The sequence below is a fragment of the Episyrphus balteatus genome, chromosome 1 (assembly GCF_945859705.1).
Source record: "Episyrphus balteatus chromosome 1, idEpiBalt1.1, whole genome shotgun sequence".
Classification (NCBI taxonomy): domain Eukaryota; kingdom Metazoa; phylum Arthropoda; class Insecta; order Diptera; family Syrphidae; genus Episyrphus; species Episyrphus balteatus.
This window is the reverse complement of record NC_079134.1, coordinates 38,765,194-38,791,149: the sequence shown is the minus strand read 5'-3', so window position 1 is coordinate 38,791,149 and position 25,956 is coordinate 38,765,194. Positions and strand designations below refer to the sequence as shown.

Genomic DNA, 25,956 nt, shown 5'->3' with positions numbered 1-25,956 from the left:
TATTTAAAGAGTGATTAAATAGCAGCTATCAATAGTTGCTCTTTTCGTATGCTGCTCACTGCTATCACTACTCTTTAAAAATCGCTCTTGAGCGCACCCCAAGTTGTGATGGGTGATTGGGTAGCTGCAATATCGAACAGTCTGAAATTCGTTGTCAGGCGCAGTTACAATACTGCCTTTTCCTCCTAGCTTCAGGCATTGAAATCTCCCAAGACAATTATTGTAATGTCATAGCTTGGGAATTGCTCATAGGTTCTTTGGAAACCATATCTTTGATGTCATCATCTTTGTTGCAAATAAGGCGAATGTTTCGAGAGTTAAGCTTTGATGGAGATCCTAGTGAGACACGCTATCATTCAGTTGAAACTCAGGAGTTTTGGTCCGAGTCTGCCTTCAACGATGCGTGGTTCTCAATTTTATAGGATAGCAGATATGTTTGCCGTATAACAGTCTAGGGCCTTCGTAAAACCTTCGTTAAGTACAGAGGTAATTAAATTCTTCCGTATTCGAGGCTTGTCTTCGATTCCCAACTACTTCTTACTCCTAGCTGGGACATTTACTCCAATGGGAGGAACCCTCGGCTTGTCAAACCTATTTTTATTGGCCTTACTAACTCAGTTTTCCAACCAACTCGGGTAAATGTTCTTTTGTTAATTCGAAGAATTTTAGACTTTTCAGCCTATCATCTTCCATCTCAAAACTTACAAAGACACATCTGGGTAGCTCTAAAGATTCTCATCTCTTATTTACTTCATAGGCCCTAAATACTCTTATACGTACTATTGAACTACTATTGATAGATGAACTGGACATTTTAGGGATAAGTTAACTGCGATGGTTGAGATCGGGCAAGTATAAGTCAGAAAGACATCCCAAGGCACGTGGGAAGCTTTAGTTAACCAGTTGTTAAATATATATATAATATATGAACGGATCATCAATGCAAGATTGTGGACTAATATAATAAAAACAACATACAATGGGTTCAAATTCACGTCCTGTATAGAGGAAGATTTTCAGACAAATTTGAAGTTCAAAATGGTGCCTAGACAGGGCTACACACTGTCACCAATTTTGTATTATTTTGTGATAAGAGACGTACTATATGCGCATACTTCACAGGAATTCTAGGAGCAATTCAATGGATCGAATAACATCAAGCGTGGATAGAAAAGAAGAAACCGTGGTACAGTCATCCTCTCAAATGAAAAAAATCATGTGTGCAATTTACACGTGGTAGAAGTGAAACCTTAAAAAATCATTGTTCTTGAAAAAAAAATACACCATTAAAAAGCTTACAAATTTTCCTAAAGAATAAAGCCATACTTAAATTTTTACAACAATCATTTTCATGAAAAAAGCAAATAAATCTTTTTTTTCTTCTAACACCTTTAAATCCATTTTTTTAAATGACAACCTATAAAAAATTTTATATCATCTAAAAGCTTATTATTATTATTTCACCTTTTATATGACTCTTCAATAATATTTCTACGATGCCTACAAGAAAAGTAAGAATTTTTTAGAGCCATGACGAAATTTCAAACTGAGATTACGGTACTTCCTACACTGGTTCATCGGCAATAGATCTCCACAGGTGTTTTTGAGATATTTTTCAAGTTTTTCAATTGAAGATTGTGTAACTTGTAGAGCACCGTTACGTAATGTTTGATATATCAAATAAAAGGTAATATTATCAGCATGCGTACTAAAGTTAAATCAAATTTGTATGTGCTCTAGATCAAAAGATATAACGTGTCTATAGAAAAAACATCTTTTCATCGTTATCTCATGATTTTCAATATAAAATTGATTGCCATTTTTTACAGTTATAGTTTATTCTATTACCTATCTACAGTATAAATTTCATTCATCTATCTCTTAAAAAAAGTTATAATTAATTAATTTTTCGTGTCGCTTTTTCGTTTCATCGTGTTTCAAATCAATACCATACTAAAGAAATTTTCACTTCAAAAATCGTCAACAACAGGCAGAGAAAATAGAAATTTTTCAATACCTTGGTAGTATAATCTCTATCCAAACAAGATATGTATCATTAGCCAGATCAGAAATTCAAAGGCTGCGTTCGGGATGTTGTCCAATATCAGGACGAATAAATCTTCGCGCTCAAAAACCAAGATACGACTGTACCACTCAAATATTGAATCGGTATACTGCTTTGCGGATGAAGCTATTGGAAAGTTAAATCAATTGTTAGAGGAAAGCTGCAAACACTCGTAAATAGATGTCTTCGAAATAGCTAAATGATTTTCAGGTCCAACCTTATATCTAACGAAGAACTTCTTAGAAAAACGGGCCAAGATTTTATTAAATTTATTATACGAAGGCGTAAGTGGCAGTGTATTGGACATATGCTTCGAAAAGGGAAGACTCCATTGCAAGCCAAACAATGCAGTGGAACTCACTGGCAGAAAAAATGGCGAAGAACACTCGAGTAAAATTCACCGCTCCAATGAGTGGGGAAGAGCTGGATGAAGCTGAAGTATGTTTCCAGAAAACGTTCACCATCGACGCCCTATGTGTCCCTACGTTATTAAAAATAGACGGAAAAGGTCTGGGGACCTATGTAAGTAGGTATCTCACATTTAAACCTACGTTATTTTATCATTACCTGTAAAATTTGAGAAAAACTTCTAGCCTCCACTCTCTCCATCCTTGCGTGTTAATGAAATACTCACAAAAATAGTGCAAAGTTTTAAGTCACTAAGCCTTGATTCTTAATGGGCTTTTATCATAAAAAAAAACAATCATAGCGGTTGTATTTTTCGCCAAATGACCTAAGTACCTGGTAAACCTATGCCTATTCTAGGAAATAACACTTAAATTCAACAATGACAACTCTATTCCAAATGTCAGATTTTCTACCGCCCTAACATGTGTTGATTTAAAATAAAAATGAATAATTAATATATTACAAAATGAACACAATACTCATCTCATCGTGCTACAAAATACAACTCTGTACCACTAAATCGTGTATAATTGGAAAATAAAGTATTAAATACATTGGCGGTCACTAAATTGGAACAAGGCCACATAACTATTCAAAAATTGAATCAGCAATCATTTCATGGCTGCACTGGACCGCTGCGTTGCGCTGCGCTAGTTGTGTCGACTTGTGTGGGCAATTTTAAAGTGCTATTTTCCATCACCCGAAAATATCAATAAAACACGTCCTCTTCTATTGAATTCGTTTGGAGAGTATAGGTACACACGCCTACTTGAATGCCTTTTGTGACACAGAAAATGAAAATTACTAGAATCCCTGGTCCTTCAAAATTCTAGCAGCTACCTATATGGTCAAAAGGTCCTCGCCTCGCCAATGCATGTAAAATTTTCGCAGAAAATTTTGTGTATTTCGGCCGGGCTTACACGTAGGTATACTACCTACTACGAAATTTTCGATCGTGGTACACCTGCTGTGCCAGCCTACCAACACAATGAATCTAACGGTACTTATCAAATAACATTCATTCAATTAAATTGCAATCTTTATATAGTTGGTTGTGGGGGTGTGTAAACCTCCTTTACCTATAGCTTGTATGATGCATACAGTTCGACAGGTATTAGACCAAAGGGAAGTATCCTGAGTAGGGCAGGTTTTGAATGAAGCATTTCAACGGGTCGTCGTCGATGGCAATGGCAATGGCGATGTTCATTTAATATAATTGAACGCATTTCGGTTTGCCTCGAATATGAAGCTAAATCTGTTTTTGAATCTCTGTCAAATTGAATGGGCACGCGGTGGCTTTGTGGATGGACATGTGCCAATGCAATGCGATTGATTGCATTTTGGTGGTTTACCGAGAAGAGAAATTGTTAACCCAGCTCGAGAGTTGGCCATACATAAAATACATTCTCCAAAAAATTGGGGGCCCAAAAAAGCCCCCAAACACACACATAGACACACAATATGAAATGGAGCATAGAAAAGTAGGACGATAAAAGGTAGGCAATATCTATCAGGTATAACAGGCAGAATGGTATAAGGGCTATACCTATAACGAAACAATATCATTTCAAAAAATATTTTCCTAGCGCATTTGTCCTGAAGTGCTTTTTATATGTCAAAATGAAATTGTTGAAATTTATTTACTTCGAATTTAGAATTTTGAAGCTCTTTTATATAGCTGCAAAAGAGATATGTATAGAGTGAGTGCACGCTTGTTGGCGGTTTCCTGGTAAATTGTTCGAAATGATTTTTCGAGAGCCGATGCACGAGTAAAGCCAAGTTGTTGCCATAGGCACACTTCTAAAATCAGAGTGAAAATACTGCAGTATTTGGCGAAATTTTATATGGGGAGAGATGCCTTTTCATTGCCATTTATATGGTTATAGTCAGTGCTCTAGCAAACTAAAATTGGAGCGGTGAAAGTTGATTTGGTTTAGTTTCTAATTGATGGATTTGAAATTTAATTTGCTTAAGCACAAACTTAATTGTTTTTTTTTTTTCTAATTCAAATGTTTAATATAGACTAAAATGCAATATTAAAGAAAAAAGCAAAGAGGTCTATTTTTTTAAGGTCTAAGTTTTACATAAGAAATTAATTTTTCTACTAACTAAAAATAGACCCTTTAACCCAAAATATTTTGATGTAAACCATGCAAATTTCATACTTTTATCGAAAAGTTCAAAGTTTTGTTTTTTATCCAGATAACTACACAACCGAAGGAATTTTGAAAAGTTGGGTAAAAAAAATCCAAACAAACGTTTGCGAGGTAGTTTTGGATAAAGTTCAGCATTTTTTGTAACATTCAATAGAACTTCTCTTCTTCAATTCCTCTTAAAAAGTTTGAAGAATGTTTTGAAAAATCGAAACTTGGGTTTTGAAAATTGAATGGAGTTTCCAAATTTGACACGTGTTTCATTTTTGAAAGTAAATACAGCAATTTTCCAAATTTCAAGCGAATTTAAAAAAAAAATACTCTATTAGGTTTTCAAAACATTCGAAGATGGACTTAACTTAATAAAGTAATTTTCTAAAATTCGCGCGAATTTTAGAAAATTACTTTATTGAGTTTTCAAAAATGAAACATAAGTCAAAATTCGAGCGGGTTTTTGAAAATTACTTTATTAAGTTTTGAAAACTGAAGAACACGCGTTTCTCTATTGAATGTTCAACCACTAATGGTGTAAAGTAACTTTCAAAAGCAGTGTTTATTAAAAGTTTGAGTCAACGTAAAATCTGTCGAGATTTTTCAAAATTAAGGTCTCAAAATGAAACTTGCGTCGAAAAAATCTTCTTAAAATTTTCAAAATTTAATTATCTACAAAAAATTACTCAATAAAAATTTTCAAGTTCGGCTTGCTTTTCAAGTTATAGACAAAAACTCAAAAAGTAACAAAAAAAGTAGAAAATATTGATCTTTACAAAAATGGTCATATCTTTATAATTTATCCATAGATTTTGAAGAAAATTATCTTTTTATCTTTGTCAGAAAAATAACTACACATAAAAAATTTAAAACTATGAGGATTCGAAAGATTTTGATTTTTTCTTTCAGTAATAAAGTTTTTTTTTTGCAAAAATTTCCTTTAAAAAATCGATTTTCTTAAAATGTTTTAATACATTGCACTTAAACGTCTGGAGTGACCCAGAAAAAATGTTCTAGTTCTATTAGAAGATTTTCTTCCTGATAATATGAATTAGTTAATTGTATTGTTAAAAATTTTAATGTTCTGATGTTTTCAAACGATATCAGACTAATTTCGGCTATTCTTCAAAACAGAAGCTCTTAAAAACTAACCTAATCAATTTGTTATCAAAATACAATAATTAATTGACTATTGTAGGTACTTGAATTTAACACAAAACAAGATTATGGTCAATTCATCAAGATAATAAATATTACCTACTACAACTACTTGAACGTTTTTGTTTGGATTCATTTTTGTATCAAACTTGTTAAACAGTCTATCGTTATCAGAAATAAACTATCTACTCACTTAGCGAAATATTACAATGAAAAAAAAAAACTTTCCGAATGACATCAAAAATGTATAACTGATTAACAAACTGCAACCACAGCTTTTTCTTCCCGAAAAAACCGCTTCCTAACTCCAATTAATTTCATTATCCAAAGGATTAGGAACAACAAGGACTTGATTATCGTCTATTCAACTTAAGACTCACAAATCAACTAGTTGTCTCCTTCATCTATTCCATACAAACATAACAAAAAATTCTTTTGTATACATCCAAACTCTCTCTTAACATACATTCAAACACTCACCATCAGTTATCACAAAGAGTTTATTTTTATCACAAAAGTCCTTGTTCGTTCGTAGACCCTTGGTAATTCTTCTACTAGCATTTCCCATCGACGACGACGATGTGCTTGTGCCTCCTTCATTTGCCATCAAAGCCGTGATAGCATCAAAAACCATGTCAACCGAAGCCATGCGGAAATTGCAGATAAACCCCCGGGAGTAGCTGGTATTAAGACGAGATATCTGAGACGGCAGCATGTTACTACTATTGCCAACAACGCCACAAGCAAAATCACGACTACAACTACAACTACGACGATGAAAAACAGTCGTAGTCGTTGTAATAATATCCCCCGACGACGACAACAACGAAGGATGCCACCAGGAGTAACGAATTTTCTCCAAATAGCAATCTATTACGAGGATAACAACTACTTCCTCGGAAGGTGGTAAGCGATGAAGCCGAGTAGCAGCCAGGTAAAAGTTCAATACATTCCTAGTATTGTCGCTGCCATTGGCGGCGGCAGCAACATAGTCGCAACTACTACTACTACGGTCCGTGATGAACTTTTTATTTGACCACGTAATTGCTTTAAGCCTTTCCGGCTTTTGAAATTGCCTTGCACGCCTTGAATATAAAAAAGGACACCATGCTGCTGCTGATGCTGATGTCCTTCTGTTGCTGTTGCTATTGCTGCTACTATCCAATATTCCTACTGCTGTCGCTGCTGTTTCTCCAGATTGCCTATTTACATGTCGTCTTTCGCTGCTTTGGTATCCAGCACTTTGTGTAGCCTTATACTGGATTAGTATTTGTGTCATCTTATAGTCTGTTGGCTTTGTTTTCCCATTCAAGTGAGTTTGTATATATATCGGTCGATACTCGTCGTACAGATGAAACTATTAACGATGGATTGTTATTGTTTTGTTTCTGTCCGGTGCGGTTGTCGGACGGTCGTTCAAAAGCTCTGTGATGAACTTGATCAAATAATCGATGACTTTCTGCTTAGGGAATCCGTTTTCTCTCTGTGATACCCTCTGTTTAGGGTACTACTTACGATTTGAGTGTGTTTGGAAAGTCTATTTTCTCGCATGGTTATCGTTCTTTTAGTGCGGTTTTCTGATAGATTGTATGAGGTTTATCTGAAGTAGTTTCTCAAGCCTTAGAGAGGTGGTGGCCTAGTGATGGGAACTATCGAATAAAAACTATCAAACTATCGATAGTTGTAAAATATTAATTCATTCGATAGTTTTAAATTTTTTCATTCATTCATTTAGTTACTATTTTCATTCGAATAGTTTTTTCATTCGAATAGTTTTTTTTATTCGATAGTTTTTTCATTCGAATAGTTTTTTTATTCGATAGTTTTTTCATTCGAATAGTTTTCCTAAACGATAGTTTTTTCATTCGAATAGTTTTCTTAAACTATAGTTTTTTCATTCGAATAGTTTTTCTAAACGATAGTTTTTTCATTCGAATAGTTTTCTTAAACGAAAGTTTTTTCATTCGAATAGTTTTCTTAAACGATAGTTTTTTCATTCGAATAGTTTTTCTAAACGATAGGTTTTTTTATTCGAATAGTTTTCCTAAACGAAAGTTTTTTCATTCGAATAGTTTTTTTATTCGATAGTTTTTTCATTCGAATAGTTTTTCTAAACGACAGTTTTTTCATTCGAATAGTTTTCTTATTCGATAGTTTTTATTCGATAGTTTATTCGATAGTTTATCCGATTGTTTATTCGATAGTTTTTATTCTATAGTTTTATTCGATAGCTTTATTCGAATGATAAATAAATGAACTATTTGATAGTTCAAATAATTCAGTTATTAACTATCGATAGTTCAAATCATTCGATAGTTCCTAGCACCAGTTACTCGACTCTATCTGTTTTATCAGAGGTTTTGGGGGGAGAGATTGGAGAGGAAGACTATATTTGACTTAATTGATTGCCTTCGATTGTTGTTATTCAGAAGAAGTGCGGGAGGTTTGCTTATTTTCTTTTACAACAACGACGATAAAAGGTATATTGCCAATGATTGATAAAAACTTAGGCAATTGACACTTATTTTGTGTTGAACTTGAGATTGGTTCAATAATAATAATAAAAAAAGCTAAACATGTTTTTTCGATAAGACTTAGAGATAAGAGTTAAGTAGGTTAGAAAATAGACTTTCAAAACAAAGTTGATATTTTTTTGAGTCTTGATGAAAATAGTTAATTTTTTCTTGACAGGTTGATAGTCTTGTATCTTTTTTCACTTGTTGATTATAACCTTGAACATTTGAGTCCTAAATAACAAGTTAAATCTTTCATGCTAAAGAAAACATTTTTATTTTCTTGTTTTTTTTTGTGTCTTGTTTTATTTTTCTTGATGGATCTTTTACTCAAATGAATAAACTTAATAGAAATATCCGTTCAAGCATATATTAACACAAAACACAAATAACAATTGACGTTGTGGAAGAATGAATATCAAAATATAAATAAGAGGAGGTTTAGATGGTAGATACATAAAGTTGTTTTTCTCCAAAAAAAAAAAAACGAAGGTAGACGTATTTATTTTTTTTTGTTTTGTGGCAAAGGTACTTTAGCAAAATGATATAAAAAAAAACTAACTGCTTGTGGTGGTCTTGTTTTATTATAATATTTTTTTGTTTGGGAGATATGTCTGTATAATATAGGGAATAATAAAAATGAAGAGGAAAAACACTGAAATAAATAATACCTACTATAAGGTCTTCAACGAAATCAGTGTGAAATCAAAAAATGTCCTAATGGATGAACTCTCTTGCTTAGCCAACCATTTTGATGCTTAATGCTGCTTCAACTTCCCACATATCTACTATTTAAATTTATATATATTTTGGTTTTACACTCTGAATCAATTGAATTAAGACTTATTTTCTGAAATAAAATCAAGAACTTATGGAATTTTTGACGTGGTAACGTCTTATAAATCGATGAACCATGGTATCCACAGCAACTTTTCGCACTTTTGCAGTGCGGCAAAAAATTTCAATTAAAAATTAAAAATAAACTATTAGAGATACAAAAATTTTCTATAGCTTATTTGAAAGATAATAACCTAAAACTTAATCCAAATGAAGGATTTTTAAAAATTCCGTCATTTAATAGGGTAAACAGGGGCAAAACGGAAAGATGATATTTGGGCTAAAATCTAAACGCGAAGTCGTAGAGAACTGTTTTTTTTGCTATAGATAGATGAGATTAATTTAAGAATAACTGCATTTAAGAAAAAATTCTAAAAAAATTTGAAACTAAGCTATAACGTTTTATTTGAACGTTATACACGTGTTGGGGCTATGACAAAATGATGATTTTGGGTAAAGGAAATTTTTTTTGACAATTCTAAAGATGCCAGGTGAAGGATGAGGGAAAAAAAATTAGACGACTGATATGGATTTTTTTTCCAACACTCTGCGTTTCGAAATATGATTTTTTGAAAAACACCTTGTTTTTTAGGGGTATTTTTGGATAGTTTTTGATTTTTAGCTTTTTTTTGGAGCGTTAGGTTTTGGCCTAATGCATACATCTGCAAAAAATGGAATCGTTTAGTGAGTTTTGACTAAATAACGGAAGAAACAAGTTTTTAAAAAACACGTTTTTTGACCGTTTTTAACCGATTTTCATCGTTTTTTCTTTTTATCTTTTTTTCTTTAATAGATACAGGAATAAAGTATACGGAGTAATGATAGACCATGACTACGACTATATGTGTGCGAAATTTCAATCATTTTCGTAAACACAATTTTGAGATAACGGTAAAATAAACAGGTTATAACTTTTGACCAAGAGCAGATAGAAATTTTATTAAACTTTTATGAGCATCCTGATACAATTACCTTTCATTTGGTATATCACACATAACGATAGACTAACTAAAAGCTATACAATGTTAATTCAAGAAACTTGCGAAAAACCTCAAAACACCAGTGGAGATCTGTTGCCCCCCGCGAACAGCCTCCAGTGTGGGAAGTACCGTTATCTCAGTCTGGAAATTCGACATGGATGACTTTAAAAAATTCTAACTTCTTTTGTAGGCATCTTTGAAATGAGATTGATACGTCATATGAAAGATGAAATAATAAGCTTGTTATAAAATTTTTTATATATTGTCAAACAAAAAAATTGATTCCATAGCGTGAGGAAATAAATGTTTTTTTTTTTTGCTTTTTTTAATGAAAGGAGAATGGGCAAGTTTGTATGGAATGTGGACGTTGCGCAGCCAGGAATGAATTTGTTATTTTTTGATGTAGTAAAGGTTTACAAATATTGTGGAGAAGTTTTATCCTTGTGAAGTACTCCAAAAACGGATAAAATGCATTTTTGCATATAACACTTTATGCAGATTGTCTCAAAGTTGTATCTTATGTGTGAATTTTAAGTGCAAAATACGATACTCTCTCATTTTCCCTAAATCTGAAGACCTTTATCTTTAATATCCAACCACTAGAACCCAAACTATAACCATTTTAAAACAACAGTTTCAAGACTATTTTGAGAGTTTCGTTATTCAATTTTTTGTTAGTTTGAATTATTGTTCGATAACTTTCGAACAAAATCTTGAAGTGGTTGTCTTTAAAATCTTATATTATGAGTTCTATTGGTCGGATTTTCAAGAGTAATGACTTCAGACTCAGGGAAAATGACAGAGCATCATATTTTATGTTCCAAATAAAAATATAAACCAATTTGTCGTTCATACATTGAATAATGCATTAGCGATACTAATACTGCATTTTCTTACATTCTTAACGCAATACTGCGAAACGTCCATAGTAAAAGTTTTTCCTAGGTTATAGTCCTTTCATTTGATACCAATTTTATTAATGGCCGCTCAACGTCCAAAATGCCCATTCTCCTTTGATCGAGTTCAAAAAATTCTAGCTCTTTTTGTAGATGTCTCATAGACCTGATCGATATATATATTTTGAGCGATGGTATAAAATTTTTTATAGGTTGTTAGAGAAAAAATGGAATTAATGACATGAAAAGATAAAAATTCATGTTTTTTTTTGCTTTTTTTTGATGAAAATGATTGGTTTCAATAAATTTTTTTAATACTTTTTGCGCATTGTAAAAAATTAAAAATGATTTATTTTTAAGAAAAAATACTAGGCTTTTAAATTGCATAATTTTTTTTGTAAGCTTTTAAAATAAAAAAAAATTAATATAATGAGAAAATAAAAAAGGTATTTTTTTTAGCTTTTTCTTGTAAATTATGATTGTTTGAAATAAGTAAACGCTTCAAATGACTCATTTTAAACAAAAGCACACAACCTGTTTTCTGACTACGTTATCACGTAAAATCATCGTCCGTAAACCGGCTTTACAGACAACCTCTTTTTTTTTTAAACGCAAATTAAAATCGCATCAGAATTTTATTTTTCTTAGCAAATTGTCGAAATAAAAACAAAATGTTGTACTTGATTATGAAAATAATAATGAATGAGGAAGCTAAATTTTTATTCTACAGTGTTTTCGTATTAATTTCAACTTTTGGAAATGAGCCCAATGTGCCTAACTTGCTTTAGCATTTATGTAGGTAGATGGAAACGAAGTTTCTGGAGTGTAGCAACAATTTTAGTCAGCTGTTAAATTTACTAAGATGAGCTATAACTAAAAAGGACACGCCTATCGAAAACAAAATATATTAATTGACAAATCGTTTGTTGAAAACATTTAATAACCATAACTTTTGTTGGAGTTGAGGTATTTTATATTTGTTTTTTTTTTTTATTTTTTTTTTAATGAAGGCTTACAACAATTTTCAAAACAAAATTTAAGTCTTTATTCACTTTTCAAAAAAAAGGTAAAAATAGTGATTTTTTAAGGCTACTGTTCCGATTTTAATGAACAAAAATCTGACAGTCTTACTTGAGGTGTGTTGGTCGATGGTTAACCGAAGATCAAGGTGGTTGGAAGCAGCTATTGAATGTGCCCTAGAGGCACACAGCACTATAGTGCAGTAATAATTTAACAAGTAAATATTCAAGCAGCTTTTTAACAAACTAATGCTCAAAATTAAATCACACACTTTCTATTCTAGAGAAAAAAACATATTATGCCCTTTTATCCTTGTCCCTTGTTTCTAATTTCTAAAAATAAATTGCTAAGCTTTGTAGGCGTTTTTTTTTTTGCTTGATAAAACACCTTTATAAATTAATTGATTTTGAAGGAAGTCTTATAGAAACCTTATGGAAATTGCTTACGATTATATTAGTTATTTTAGATAACTGAAAAGCTTTATGTAATTTAGAGATACGTACACGTAACTACGAAGAACAAGCGTCTTAAATCATGTGACACGGAGTGTAAACAGGAAAATCCATCAACGTCTATCTCCACACTATGAAAATTCATTAAAACATATTTTCTCCAAATTTTTTTTTTGTAGGTATGTGTGAATTTTGTTTCTCACCGTTAGAGTCTTTTTAGAAATGAAAACATGTTTTTATGAATACCAACTCCATATTATATCTATCTATCTGTTTTAGCTTGAATAACATTTTGAATTAAAAGGAATCAAAATAAGAAAAAAAAAAAAACAAAAATATAAAAAAATAATAATCATTCTTCTTTCTTGAACTAAGCACAGAAAGGTGAAAGGATATATTCAATGAAATTCTAATATCTATTTTTTTTTGTATAAAGAAAAAAACCCAAATACCTATATTTAATGTTGAATTTCTCTGAGGTATATTAAAAGACTCAGGAAGAATATTCTTCTATATAAACTCCGAATGCCTATACTCTTTAGATTCACTACCTCTGTGTATTATAAAAGTCTAAAATATTCAATAGAGTATATCTAGATATAAAAAACTTAAAAAAAAAAAAACAAGAAAAATACCAAATAAAATCCTTGAATATCGCTTCTGAATTTTATAAGCTTCATCTATTTGTAGGTACATTTTATATATGTATATTTAGAGTTTTCTTTCAGTTATTTAACAAAAGAAAGAGAGAAAATCCTCCTATCCAACAGGTTTTCCTATGTTTTTTTTTTTACTGTTTTGTGTATTGGTTGGCCAAGAGTCCTTTTTAGATGATACAATATCTATAATATTTGGTCTAGGATAGGAATGAAAACCAATAGTTATTTTCTTCTTTGTTAAGAGATGTATTTAGAGATTTAAATTTCCTGGTATACCTATTAAATTTTCACAAAAATACTTAAACAGATCAATAATAGAGTTCCCAAAAGAATGCAATACTTGGTTATTTAATTCGTCTTTTAATTTAAATATTTTGGAATGCATTGAAAAACTTTTTTTTATTGGTACCTACATATTTTGATTTGAAATACATTTTTTATGTCCATTTTAAAGTGTCTAATGAACCATTTGTCTATTGATAAACTATTTGGCACAGTTTCTATAGATAATTTTGTTTTGTTTACCACTTTTGGCTCTAGAGGGCGTCATATTAGGAGCGTCTCATAATCTATAACCAGCGCACAAGTAAGACGCTTTCAAGGATACCTCATTTGTCAAATACAGATAAGTAGTTTAGAAATTATGAAGGAACATACATTAGCTACTTATGCATGTAATATCTAATGTATGTTCCTTCATAACTTCGAAACTACTTATCTGTATTTAAAAAATGAGGTATCGTTGAAAGCGTCTTGCTGGTCCGCTGGCTATAGTTTATTTTACGTTAGGACACCCTCTAGCGGCAAAAATCTGCATACATTTGAGTTTTTTTTTTTTGCTTTGTATCAGCTTGAAGTTCTAAATCACACATTGTATAGCTGTTTTTTTTCTCTAGAATTTCTTAAAATCCCTCACAACCCTTAAACCACAAAGAGCTTAAAATTAAAAGAAAAAAAAAAAAAGATTAACGAAAACCCTCTACTTCCACAGCTTGTATAAACATCATTGTCATTATTGTCAGAGCAATTGCACTTCTTCCAGCGAATCAGACGAAAAAAACAACAACTATCTAAGGATTTGCTTCCATTTATATGTGACTCTACTCTCTACTAACTATCTGCCTGCCTCTCTCGCTCTCTATCATTTTCAGTCTCTAGTGGGGCAAAATCCAAGTGTTTAGTAATTGTTTCTTTGTTAAGTTCCTCCTGATGTTGCACAGTGAATTTATAACACAAATTGCAATGCAATGCAAACCAGAAATGGAAGCATAGCACAATAACACAATAGGCAAGTAGAACTAAATTGTATTGTGTGTGTTGGTGCTATAGTAGGTATATATAAGTGTGGTTGTGGCTTGATGGTATACTACATATATATAATCGTCAGAGAAACAGCTCGTTTCTATATTCCCTCGAGATGAGCATTTTGCATCTTAAAAGAGGATTTCCTTTTTGCAAGTGAATTAAATTAAATAGAAGAACCAAACCAAAATCACCTGAGGAGTAATTTAAGTAGTGTTTTTTTTTTAATTTTATTTTTTTTTAAATCTGTCTTAATATGAGGAATTTTAATGTAAATTTAAAGTACCTAGTATTTACTAACCTGATGTTTTTGAAATTTAGGGTAAGGTAGATTAAGGTTAGTAAAGAAGAATGTGGGTTTTTGATTTATACAAATAATTCAGCATTAAAATTTAAAATTTGACATATTTTATATTTTTATGCAAAAGGAACTCAAACAGATCTAATTTCATGCCGAATAAGTTCCAACAAATGTGGATTGACTAGTTTCTATGATTTTTTTTTTCGTTGGACCTCGAGAAGATTCTTAATTATTATTTAATTTAACTGTATCTTTATCTGTAAATCTTTTAAGGAAGTATTGAGAAAATTTCAGAAAATATTATGTTCGATTCGCATTTAAACTATTATTGGCTGTTGAAGCAAGATGATCCACGACGGAAATTTTAATCGAAAATTCTGCAATGGGAGTCTCCGTGAAAAAAAATACCACAAAAGTATTTAATATTTTTAGCTTATTTTTGTTCTTGTACCTTTGATATAATTTTAATTAAACATATTCTAATTGTATGAAAAAAATGCTCACTTATTTTTTTGAGATGAAAAATTAAAATACATATTAATATACAAAAATGCCCTAAGATCAGCATTCAGACTTAAAAGAGCAAAATAAAAGTTAAAATTTGAAGGTCGAAAAACCTAGATTAATTCGGTTTCCGTCGAACTTTTGCAATTTCGTTCCTACGAAGAACAGTTTTATTAATTCGTATTATTTGGACTTGGCGTTTTTTTAAAGGCCTTTACCATCGGCGGCGGGCTTTCCATTCATAATAAGAAGGAAAAAAGGATTCATTCAGGTTAAAGCCCATACTGTTGCACTTTTTTGTATCCTCATATATAATTTTTTTTTCCACCCAACCTGTGTGACAAAAACAAGGTTTTAAAATATACCCGGTCGGAGACGTATTACGTTTTGAAGAACTAATTGAACTGATTACAAAAAGTTATTTAAAAACTATGTAATACCGCCAAAATCTGGATCTAGGGACAAAAAAACAGTTTTTTGGACCTTCTTCCATTGAAAAGAATCTAGAATCTTCAAATTTGTACCCATTTTAGATTTTTTAACAGTTTTAAATAGAAAACATTTAGACCTTTTCAACAATGTATAAAGCATGTGGTTTGGTTAAACCACCTAGAATTTATAATCTGACAAAGTTAAAAAAATTCATTTTTTTTTCGTCATTTACCCAACTTCGACATCAATTTAAAGTATATATTTTCAAAACAACATTCATTCAAAACCTTAAATATAAATTTAGCATACAGACAGAATAATTGCAAGTGTGAAAAATATATAAATATGTAATTAAATAATTTTATTAATATGAGTAATCTAAATTCACACTAATTTTCACTAAGAATTGATGCTTAGCTTTAAGAACTCAATCTTGACAATCTTCTCAACAAATACCATTTTGTAAGCATCTTAAAAGCAAAAAAAAAAAAAAAAAAATAAACAGGTCATTCCAATGACATTATTAAGATTTGCGGGTCACTGTGGCGTATGTGTAACTTTTTTCTATGTAAATTTAAGCAGTTGTAAATATAAATTTTTTGTTTCTGTTTCGGCTTAGGGAACAATTTGGAGCCGTTATTTTATTAAGATGTATATAATTATTAAAAATCGAAATCAGAAACTAGAAGTAGTAGAATCTTTAACTGATTTTATCGAAATAAAGAAAAAAAAGCAGCTGAAAGTATTTTTAGTGATATGATTTTAAGTTAGCGACAACGAGGCATTGAATTTCTCATAAACCTTCATAAACCTAAGTCTTTAAATTCTTACAACTATTACTTGTACCTACTTAGTACATATTTCTAAAAAGAAAATTCTTCAATTAGTTGATGAAGTTACCATCAGCAACCAGCGAGTTTAGAAATTATACAGAAATTTTTAAAGAACATACTTAATAGATAAGCTTTTGTTTTTGTTTTTTTTTTTTTTCACTTCAATTAATATAAATCCCCATTCTTACTAAAAAAATACCCTTAAAATGTATTGTTCTCCATTTCCATAAAATTAAATATACCCACTAGCCAAGGTATAAAAAGTATAAAAGAAAACAACTAAAAAATTCATATTGAATGAGAGTGAACCAATTCGCACATAATAATGAACCATCATCTTCTATGCTCCATTATACAAGTCATTAACTCCAACTCCTCTCTTTCTCTCTTTGAGCCATAAAACAAACATTTTAGGCTTAAAATTTCAAAAAATAAAAAACCATCAAATAAAACAAAAAAAAAACACAAAAAATAAAATAAAAAGTAAGAAAAAAAAAAACTTACCCTCAAACTTTTCGTAGGCAGCAAAGCTTAACTTTTGTGGGACATAAGACATCCGTTTGTGAAAGCCCCCATCCGGTGCCCCCATACCTATGGCAACTCCACCTGGCGCTCCCAAATTGCCGCCGGCCGAACAAGTATTTTGCGATGATCTTTCAACCGTAAAAGATGCTACCTTCTTAAGGACATTGCTGCCGGCGCAGTTATTTGGATTGCTGATGCTGCTTCCGAAAGTACTACTACTACTACTGCCACTCGCTGTTGTTGTCGTGGAGGTAATTATCGGGGAGGATGTTTCAACCCATCCCCCGCTGGATGAAGCAACGTTACTTGTTCCTGTTGTTAATGTTGATGCGGAGGCTGATGCTGAGACTACTCCATCCCGCTGAGTTTCGATATTTTGATGCTGATGCTGGAATGTCGATGAATTCGCCGTAGATGAACAAATCGGGGTAGGTGGTGGTGATTTGTATGAAATTATAACGGTTGATTGAGTTTCTGTCGAGGGTGATTGTTTGTTAACTATTGTTGCCGGTGTTAAGTTGTCTGCTGTAAAAATTCAATTAAAAACAAAGAAATGGGTTAGCTTAAGAAATTCTTTGAAAAAGGGGTTGTCTCATTTTTGTGAAAGAACAACTTTAGACTAAAAATGTGCGACCGCCTGGTTAAGGATGCTTTCACAAGAACCAATCCACCCACAATTTCGACGCATGGACATGACACTTTCTAAGTTATTTTTGTTTTTTTTTTTTTTTGATTGTTAAGGACAAGACTTTGTTTTCTAACAAAAGATTGAACAAAAAAACAGCGAAGGAATATCGGTCGAAAGTGAGAAAGAGAGAGAAAGAGAACAACAACAAAATATAAAGAAAAACATCCTTATTTGGGTAAACAATTTGATTTCATTATAATATTACCCTTTTTCATGGCCAGGACATATCTATTTAATTCGTTGTTATAGAAAGAAGGGATTTTATACAAAGGGTTTTTTCCTTTTTCCAAGTTGGGTGTGCACATTGGGAGAGTCGACCCAAAAAAAAAAAAAAAAAATCAGAAAAGATGGGTGAAAATTCTTTATAAGTATCAATTCCAGAATTTAAGGTAGCCAGTTAAAAAAAAAAATTGTTGGCCTCTAATTAACAAGTGATTTTATTTTTGTTTGTCCCTCCTGAAAAGGATACTCTCACAAAGAGTTTTCAAAAAAATTAAAAAAAAAAAAAAAACACTTTTTCAAGTAGCCCATGATTGATACCTACTTTTCCTTCAATATTCAATTAAAGGAGTAAAGGATACTTTTTTTTTTTTGTATACAACACGCATAGACAAAATAACAAAGATTGAATTTTTTTAAATAGGAAGTTCATTTTGAGTGATGGGTCCATTTACGATGAGTCATTAATTTTCAAGTTTAAATAGTCGAAGCAATTAAGGTTTAAGATTACAAAATAACAATATTTAATTTCAAAATGTAAAAGGGTGTGAGTTGGGAGGAGGATTTTATAGGTTTATGCTGAAGGTAAGCTACTTTTATATCCATTACTTATTTTACCTGAAACTTTTTCTATACATCAACCTAATTGTTAGTTACCGCATTTCTCTATCAACTAGATTTGACTTGCTAAACTAATGAGTGATAATGTTGAACGAACAACGAAAGAACGTTTTGAACGCATGAATAAAATTCCAACCCGTTACATAGGATCTAGAAAACTATTTTCGAATAGAATTTTTAATCTTGTAAAATTCAGGGTCGCTGTTAACTAAAACTGGACGGAAAAGCTTAAGTTCTGCCGATAATCAGGGTAACAATGGATTATCTCTGGATTACCTGTACGGCCAACAGAAATATATAGAAATTTTGGGAAATGTAGGTAGGTATATAAAAAACAAAAAAAAAAACATAAAATTCGTTTTTCAAAGGAAAAAAACAACATCTGAAATGGCCCTCCAAAACAAGTATGCAGTTTTATTTGAAATATTAAGATGCATTTGAAGAGCAGTTTAATTTTTTATAAATATTTTTTTGGAAAATAGTTTAATAATAAAATTGGTATTCCATTTTGTAGAAGTCACTTATCAACATCTAAAACCAAAGTTTCAAAAAATTCAATCTCCCGTTTTCGATTTTATTATTATTTTATTTGTTTTTTTTTTTTTAATTTTATTTCTGATTTATTTTAAAATTATATAAAAGCTTTTATATAAAAAAAATTCCTTGAAATGCAATAAGCAGAAAATCAGATTTAAAAAAAAAACCGTTCTAATGATTAAAAAAATAATTTCATCAAAAGATAGACCTTGTTTAAAAACTAACATTTGATTTTTTTTTTTAACAAAATCGTTGCAGCCGTTTTCAAGAAAATTTAGCTTTGCCGAAATTTTTATATGACAAGTACGGTTATTTTTTGTCAAAAAAAATTAATTGCAAAAACTCCTCTGGAGAGTCTCCAAAAAATGCTACATACCAAGTTTGAAATCAATCAATGTCCGACACACAGACGGACATTCGGGACCCACTTTTTTTGCATTCTCTATCATCGTAATGTCATGTCTGATTGATATCTGAATTCTTTTTTTTTGTACGAATGCATTACTTTTTTTATTTTTCTGATATTTGATTGAGTAAACAAGACAACAAAAGCCGTGTCGAGAAGCGAAAGGACACGTACGGAATGGAGATCAAATTTTGGTTAAACAATTCCTTAAGCTTCAAAAACAATCTAACACTGTTTTGCTTCAATGTAAAATTGTTTTTTTTTTTTAATAGGTATTTTTAAACTGACAATACTGATTTCATTGATTTCAAAGACAACCATTCTTTGATTTTAAATATTTTTCTTTTTTTGTAAATTTATTTGTGAAAAAAATTATTAAACGACACACTTTTTTTCAAACATTTATTTTTTGTGATCATGTTAATTTTTTTAAGCACTATTTTCCACAACATCAAGCGCAAATACTAAATGACAAAAACTTATCTGTTTGAAATTTAATTTTTTCAATGATGTCAACTTTTGTGTTTTGAAAATCCCTTTTCCAATAAAATATGCTAATAAATAACTAATTGAGATTTTTTTTTGTTTCCTGAACAGTTAGAAATGTTGTTTAATAGTTAAGGTACATTCTTACGGAAGGTATAAGGTATTAAGAAATAGATATACGCAGAAAAAGCGTAAATGAAAGTCATCACTTTACGAGCTTTGAAATCATCATCTTTTTTCGACTTATATGTCGACTTAGAACTTCTGATTTTTTTAGCTATTTGAGTTCCCTACCGATTTATTATCACGCAACAAACCGATTAATCATCACTAAATTTATTTCATAAAATATAATACTCAACTCATTCAAGTTAAAAAAATTTAAACAAAATTGTTCTATTTCGCCAAAAAGATCTTCTATATAAAATTTTTAAACAACTTGTTTTACAAACAATTTGTGATAAATAAAATTAAAAAAAAAAAAAAAAGAAAAAAGAATTAAAATAAAAAAGCACGAAACAACTTTTTTTGGAAAAAAAGGCAAACAACAAATCATCCAAATTACATTCCAAATAACTTTATCCCATTTTTAGACTTTCTTAACTTTTATCCTTGGCAAATTCTCCTTCAAGTCATGTATTGTATGTTTAGGATGTTTTTAAGTCCTTTTTCTTTATAAATAATTAATATGCATTTAGCATCTATATAAACAAAAAATAAAGATTTTATACAAATTTTTTTTTTGTGTTTTTGAAACGACAATTTAATGTCCTTTTTCCCTTGTTGATATTTGACAAATTTATATATATAGTCGAATTGTATATACATAAGCCTTTAGCATGAGAACATTTTAAGAAAATTGCAATTCCATTAAAATTGACAATTCGACTATTTGACCAATCCTTCTCCCACCTTCTCCTTGCTTAATACATATATCTAACATTGAATCCTTTATATTTCCTCCTACATAAATAAAGGTTTATTTAGGATACACAACAACATCACGTTGCACAGAGAAGAGCTTTTGGATTATACATATATGTTGAAGTTAGAGGAAAAGGTGTATCCTGGTAGCATACCTAAAGCAAAAAAGGACATATTCCTACTTTAAGTTTGGGATATGGCATAAAGGAGTCAGTCCCACAGGGAGTTGTAAACTTAAGGCTATTGTTACTTTTAATGGAATGTTTGTATTTGCTAACGTATTTTGCAAAAGTACATACAACAAACTCAAACTAGAGAAAGAGACATCAGAAAAACAGGATCATTTCCCGGCAATGGACATAAGTTGTTAGAAAACTTAGAGAATACCAGATTATGGCAATGTTTGCTATTAAGTCATTACTCGTGTATATTCTGTGATGGTATATACGAGTAGGAAGTAAAAAAGTTACAATAATTTGATTAGATGATTGGGAATCGGGGTTTGCTTTACAAATTTATTTAGTTTTTTTTTGAGTTAAACTTTTTTTTTGAAATTCCTCAAGGGTTTTGTAAACTTTTATTATTATTAATGAAGGCAAAAGGTGGAAAAGTCCTTGTAATGTTGTATTCACATGTAGCTAATAAAAAGAAGATTATTTATTGGAAATAAGATAAATAAACAACACGTTTCATGTTAAGGTAATTTAAATTTGAAATTACATTTCCATTTAAAAAAAGTATCCTTTTTTTTTTTCTTGAATTATAAAATAAAAACAAACTTCAAAAGCAAATTGCATGAGTTTTAACCTTTTGCCAGAATAAATACAAAAATTTGTGAAAAAACGTTAATTTATTTGTTGATTTGACAGAAAGCCCTTAAGTTAAACCGGACCTTTATCGTTTTTTAAAAACCTACAAATATATGATAAGGATAGAGATATAACCCTTATCTTGTATGCCAGTGATTTAAATCAATTTATTTGCGCGGCAAATGGAAAATGAAAAAGAAAAAAAAGAAAAAACAGTTCACTTAAGCAAAGTCTGATTAAATTTAAATTATAAGCAACCCTTTGGGCAATAAATGTCCAAAAAAATTACAATGAACCTTTTTTCAATCTTTTTCATCTTTTTTTTTTCTTTCTTTCTTTCAAAAACACACGGGTTGGGGTTGATTTTTGATTGAATGGCTAATTAAATGAGCGGGTATAGTATCGTCTTGGGTAAAATTATATTTTGACTACATTGATATTTTTTTTGTTTGTGTATGGGTAATTCGAGGAAATTCAATAATTATAATTTTTTTTTCAATATAAGGGTTGATACAAATAAAATGTGGTTTTGAAGTATAACTTTATTCCTTTATGTTTATCTTGAAAATTTGTTGGTATACATTCCCAAGATCTGTAACACTAAACATTGAAATGCAGGGTTTTTTTTTTTAGTAATAATCCAAACGGGGACTGACGAGTTACTTAGCTCCTGAAGAAAAGGTTAAAATTGGTGTTAGTCAAAATAAAGACTTAATAATAATACTGAAAATGAAAAAAAAAAAAAAAAAAAATAGGTTTGCTTCTTTTAAAATGGGAACATATTTGTGTTAACTTTATTTTAAAAGAAAAAAAAGTTCACATGATAATGACTTTATTTGTCATATTTTTATAGTTTGTTTAAATAAAAAAATTAAAATTCCAACTAAAACCCAAAAAAAGAAAAAAAATATTTTAAGGAATGTAGGCCTACAAATATGGCAACCCTATTCAAATTAAAAAAAAAAAACACTAAAAGAAATCTTTTTTGAGAACAAAAAAGTATATATATCGTCGCTGAGTAATTCCATGTGAAAAGAATATACGAAAAATACTTATGTCATGAAATCTTTTTGTGTCATTTTTTACTGGTTCCTTAGCTCAAAATATGAAGTTCTGTATATAAATAATCCCCCAAAAAAATTAGCAAGTGAGTAGTATGAATTAATTCCTTAAGTTACTCAATTTTTGAGAATAAAAAAAACTAGGAACTTAAATTACTTTTTTGTATATTTTTTTGCGACTTTAAACATAATTGAATGATTGTTTTTTTTGCATTTGTAGGGTGATATTTAGACCTTTCCAAAACCGTTATTAAAAATGAAATTAGTCCATTTTAAGCTGATCTATTACAAAAAAGGTGAAAAACACATTTTATTTTTTTTTCCAAAAAAAACCATTTTTTAATATTTTTTTTCAAAACTGTTTTTGAAGTAAAATTTTATGATCTTTTTGAAAAAAATTATCCCGTTATGATTTTTACATTTTTAAGCTATTTTTTCAAAGTTTTTTGTTGTTGTTTTTCAAGGCATACTTAGTATTTGGGTTATATCTTGAGTAATAAATGACTAATCTGAAGAAAAGAACCAGAACCTGAAAGCTGAATAAATAAGTAAGAAACACTAGAATAACTTTTTTGGGTAACTCTAGATGTTTAAGTGCAATGTTTTAAAACATTTAAAAAAAATCGATATTTTAAAGGAAATTTTTGCAAAAAAAATTTTATTACTTAAAGAAAAAATCAAAATCTTTCGAATCCTCATAGTTTTAAATTTTTCATGTATAGTACACTTTCTGGCAAAGATAAAAAGATAGTTAAAGATAGTTTTCTTTGAAATCTATGGATAATTTATAAAGATATGACTATTTTTGTAACGATCAATATTTTCGACTTTTTCTGTTACTTTTTGAGTTTTTGTCTATAACTTGAAAAGGAAGCCGAATTTGAAAATTTTTATTAAGTAATTTTTTGTAGATATATAAATTTCCTATCGATATCCTATCGGTATCCTTTTAAAATAATTTGAAATTCAAATGTTGCAAAAAACTTAAGAAAAACTATTCAAAAATGAGAAAAAACGACATTTTTAAGTTTTCTACGTAATAGTCCATTTTTATCCTTTGAGTATTAAAAGATATTGGACATGTAACGGAGAAAAGAAGAAACATTATTTTTTATTAAAATTGTCGTGTATTGTCAAAAATTGAATACGTCTAAATTTTGATAAAATATGAAATTTCAAAATCTTTTTGAACCATTTTTGTTTAACACATTTCACAAGTGGTAATTAGGAGTTTTGTATTTTTTTATCTTTACCAATTTACACATCTATTTAAAAAAAATAAAATTCACGACTGGGTCGCACGTACTTGCTCTTGTAGTTCAAAGTATCTTTATCTTAAATATCTATTGGAAATGAAGAAAAAAAAAAAAAATAAAAACAAAAAAAGAAATCGAAAGTTAAAAAAATTCAATTTTTAAAATATTTTTTGAAAAACTTTTTTTTTAAATTTTTTTTTACATTTTGCACTTCAATACCTATGATGTCTTTAAATTTTGAATAAAATTGACTTATGCTTTGATGAAATATATGAACTTAAGAAACATGTCAATTTTTGAAAAATGGCAACGCCATATTTCCGTTCTGCGCTATTTTTGAGAAAAACTAAAAACGCAGTTTTGTAAGAATCAATAAGTCTATTACGTATACCAAATTTAATCAAAATCGTTAGAGCCGTTTTCGAGAAAGTTGCAATACCTCGAAAACGTTATATGGGAGATATGCGTTAAAAAGGAGATATTAAAAAAATAGAAAAAACGGTCCTAGGGAATAACCTAAAAAGCATCTGTACCAAGTTTCAAGCAAATCCATCCATCCGTATAGGCCCTAGCTCGATGTACAGATGGACGCACAGACGCACAGACCGACGCACAGTGCGTTGATTCAGTGCAAAGTATGGAAAAAATTCAAAACAGCCTAATTTGTATGATCTTTTCTTTTAACATTATTTTTTTGTCTCATGGCAAGTAAATAGTGTATAAAAACATTTTTTACTTCGGTTATAAGTTTTTGTCATATGAGTACACTAAGGATTGTTATTTTTATAACTCAAAAAGTGCGTTTTTCATACAAATTGTGCGTAAAAAGGCTTGAAACAATCAGTCATAGCTAGCAGGGACGCGGGTGGACGCGGATGAATGCTACCTTTTTGGAAAGGTCGTATTTCCCACTTTATAACCTATTAACTTTTTTGATGAATGCACGTGAATCAAAAATTATGCTGAACTTTGAAAATAAGCTGTTTTTGTGAGAAATAAACCGTTACTTTACCGGTTATTAAAACGATCTAAGACTTTGGAGTGCAAAAAAAACCAATAAAATATATTAAGCTTACCCTTCTTACGAGTATCCAATTAAAAACCGGTTTAATTGGAGCAATTTAACTCCGTGGTGCAGCTATTCATAAATCATCACTAAATGGCCTACTTTTGACATGTTACCTTTAAGAGGTTGTGTAGCTTGCTGTATAGTTGCATTTTACAAAAAAAAAAAGTACAGTTCATCTAGTTAGACATCTGGCTATAATTTTGCATTCTTCAAAACCGGTTTTAGAAGGTCAATTTTTTTTACTTTTTTCCACTGGTCGCCGCACTGTGCGACGGATGGCATGACGAAAACCACTTTTTTGATCTTCTCCATCATCGTAATGTTGGTTTTGATTAAAACCTCAAATTTTGTTTTCTACACGAAACCAATACTTGCCCTATAGAGCAAGTAAAAATGTAGTATGATATAGTTTATCCAAAATTCTGAAATAATAAAATGTTTTCAGATGAAAATAGATTACTATTTTTTTTTAATATTTTATAAGTTTTTAAAAAATTTCTTGTATTCAGTGGTCTTATGGTTTGAATTAATGATTAAGAAGTAATTTTAAATAACAAATGCATACAATAAAACCAGGTAATTACCATTTGTTAAAACATGTGTTAGAGAAAAATTTTGGTTCAAAAAGACCAAAAACAGTAGATTTTCAAAGTTCATATTTTATCAAAATTTAGACTTATTCAATTTTTGACAATACACGACAATTTTAATAAAAAATAATGTTTCTTCTTTTCTCCGTTACATGTCCAATATCTTTTAATACTCAAAGGATAAAAATGGACTATTACGTAGAAAACTTAAAAATGTCGTTTTTTCTCATTTTTGAATAGTTTTTCTTAAGTTTTTTGCAA

At 30.1% G+C, this 25,956-nt stretch overlaps 1 protein-coding gene across 2 annotated transcripts in view; it reads right to left on the bottom strand.

Annotated features, from left to right (window-relative positions):
• The window catches only part of LOC129913446 (protein cappuccino), a 109,296-nt gene that overhangs the window by 26,741 nt on the left and 56,599 nt on the right, over nucleotides 1-25,956 (bottom strand). For both annotated transcript variants that reach the window (XM_055992138.1, XM_055992145.1), the window contains one exon: nucleotides 17,009-17,554. In XM_055992138.1, coding sequence (XP_055848113.1) covers nucleotides 17,009-17,554 — 546 coding nt within the window. The remainder of the gene's footprint in view (nucleotides 1-17,008; nucleotides 17,555-25,956) is intronic.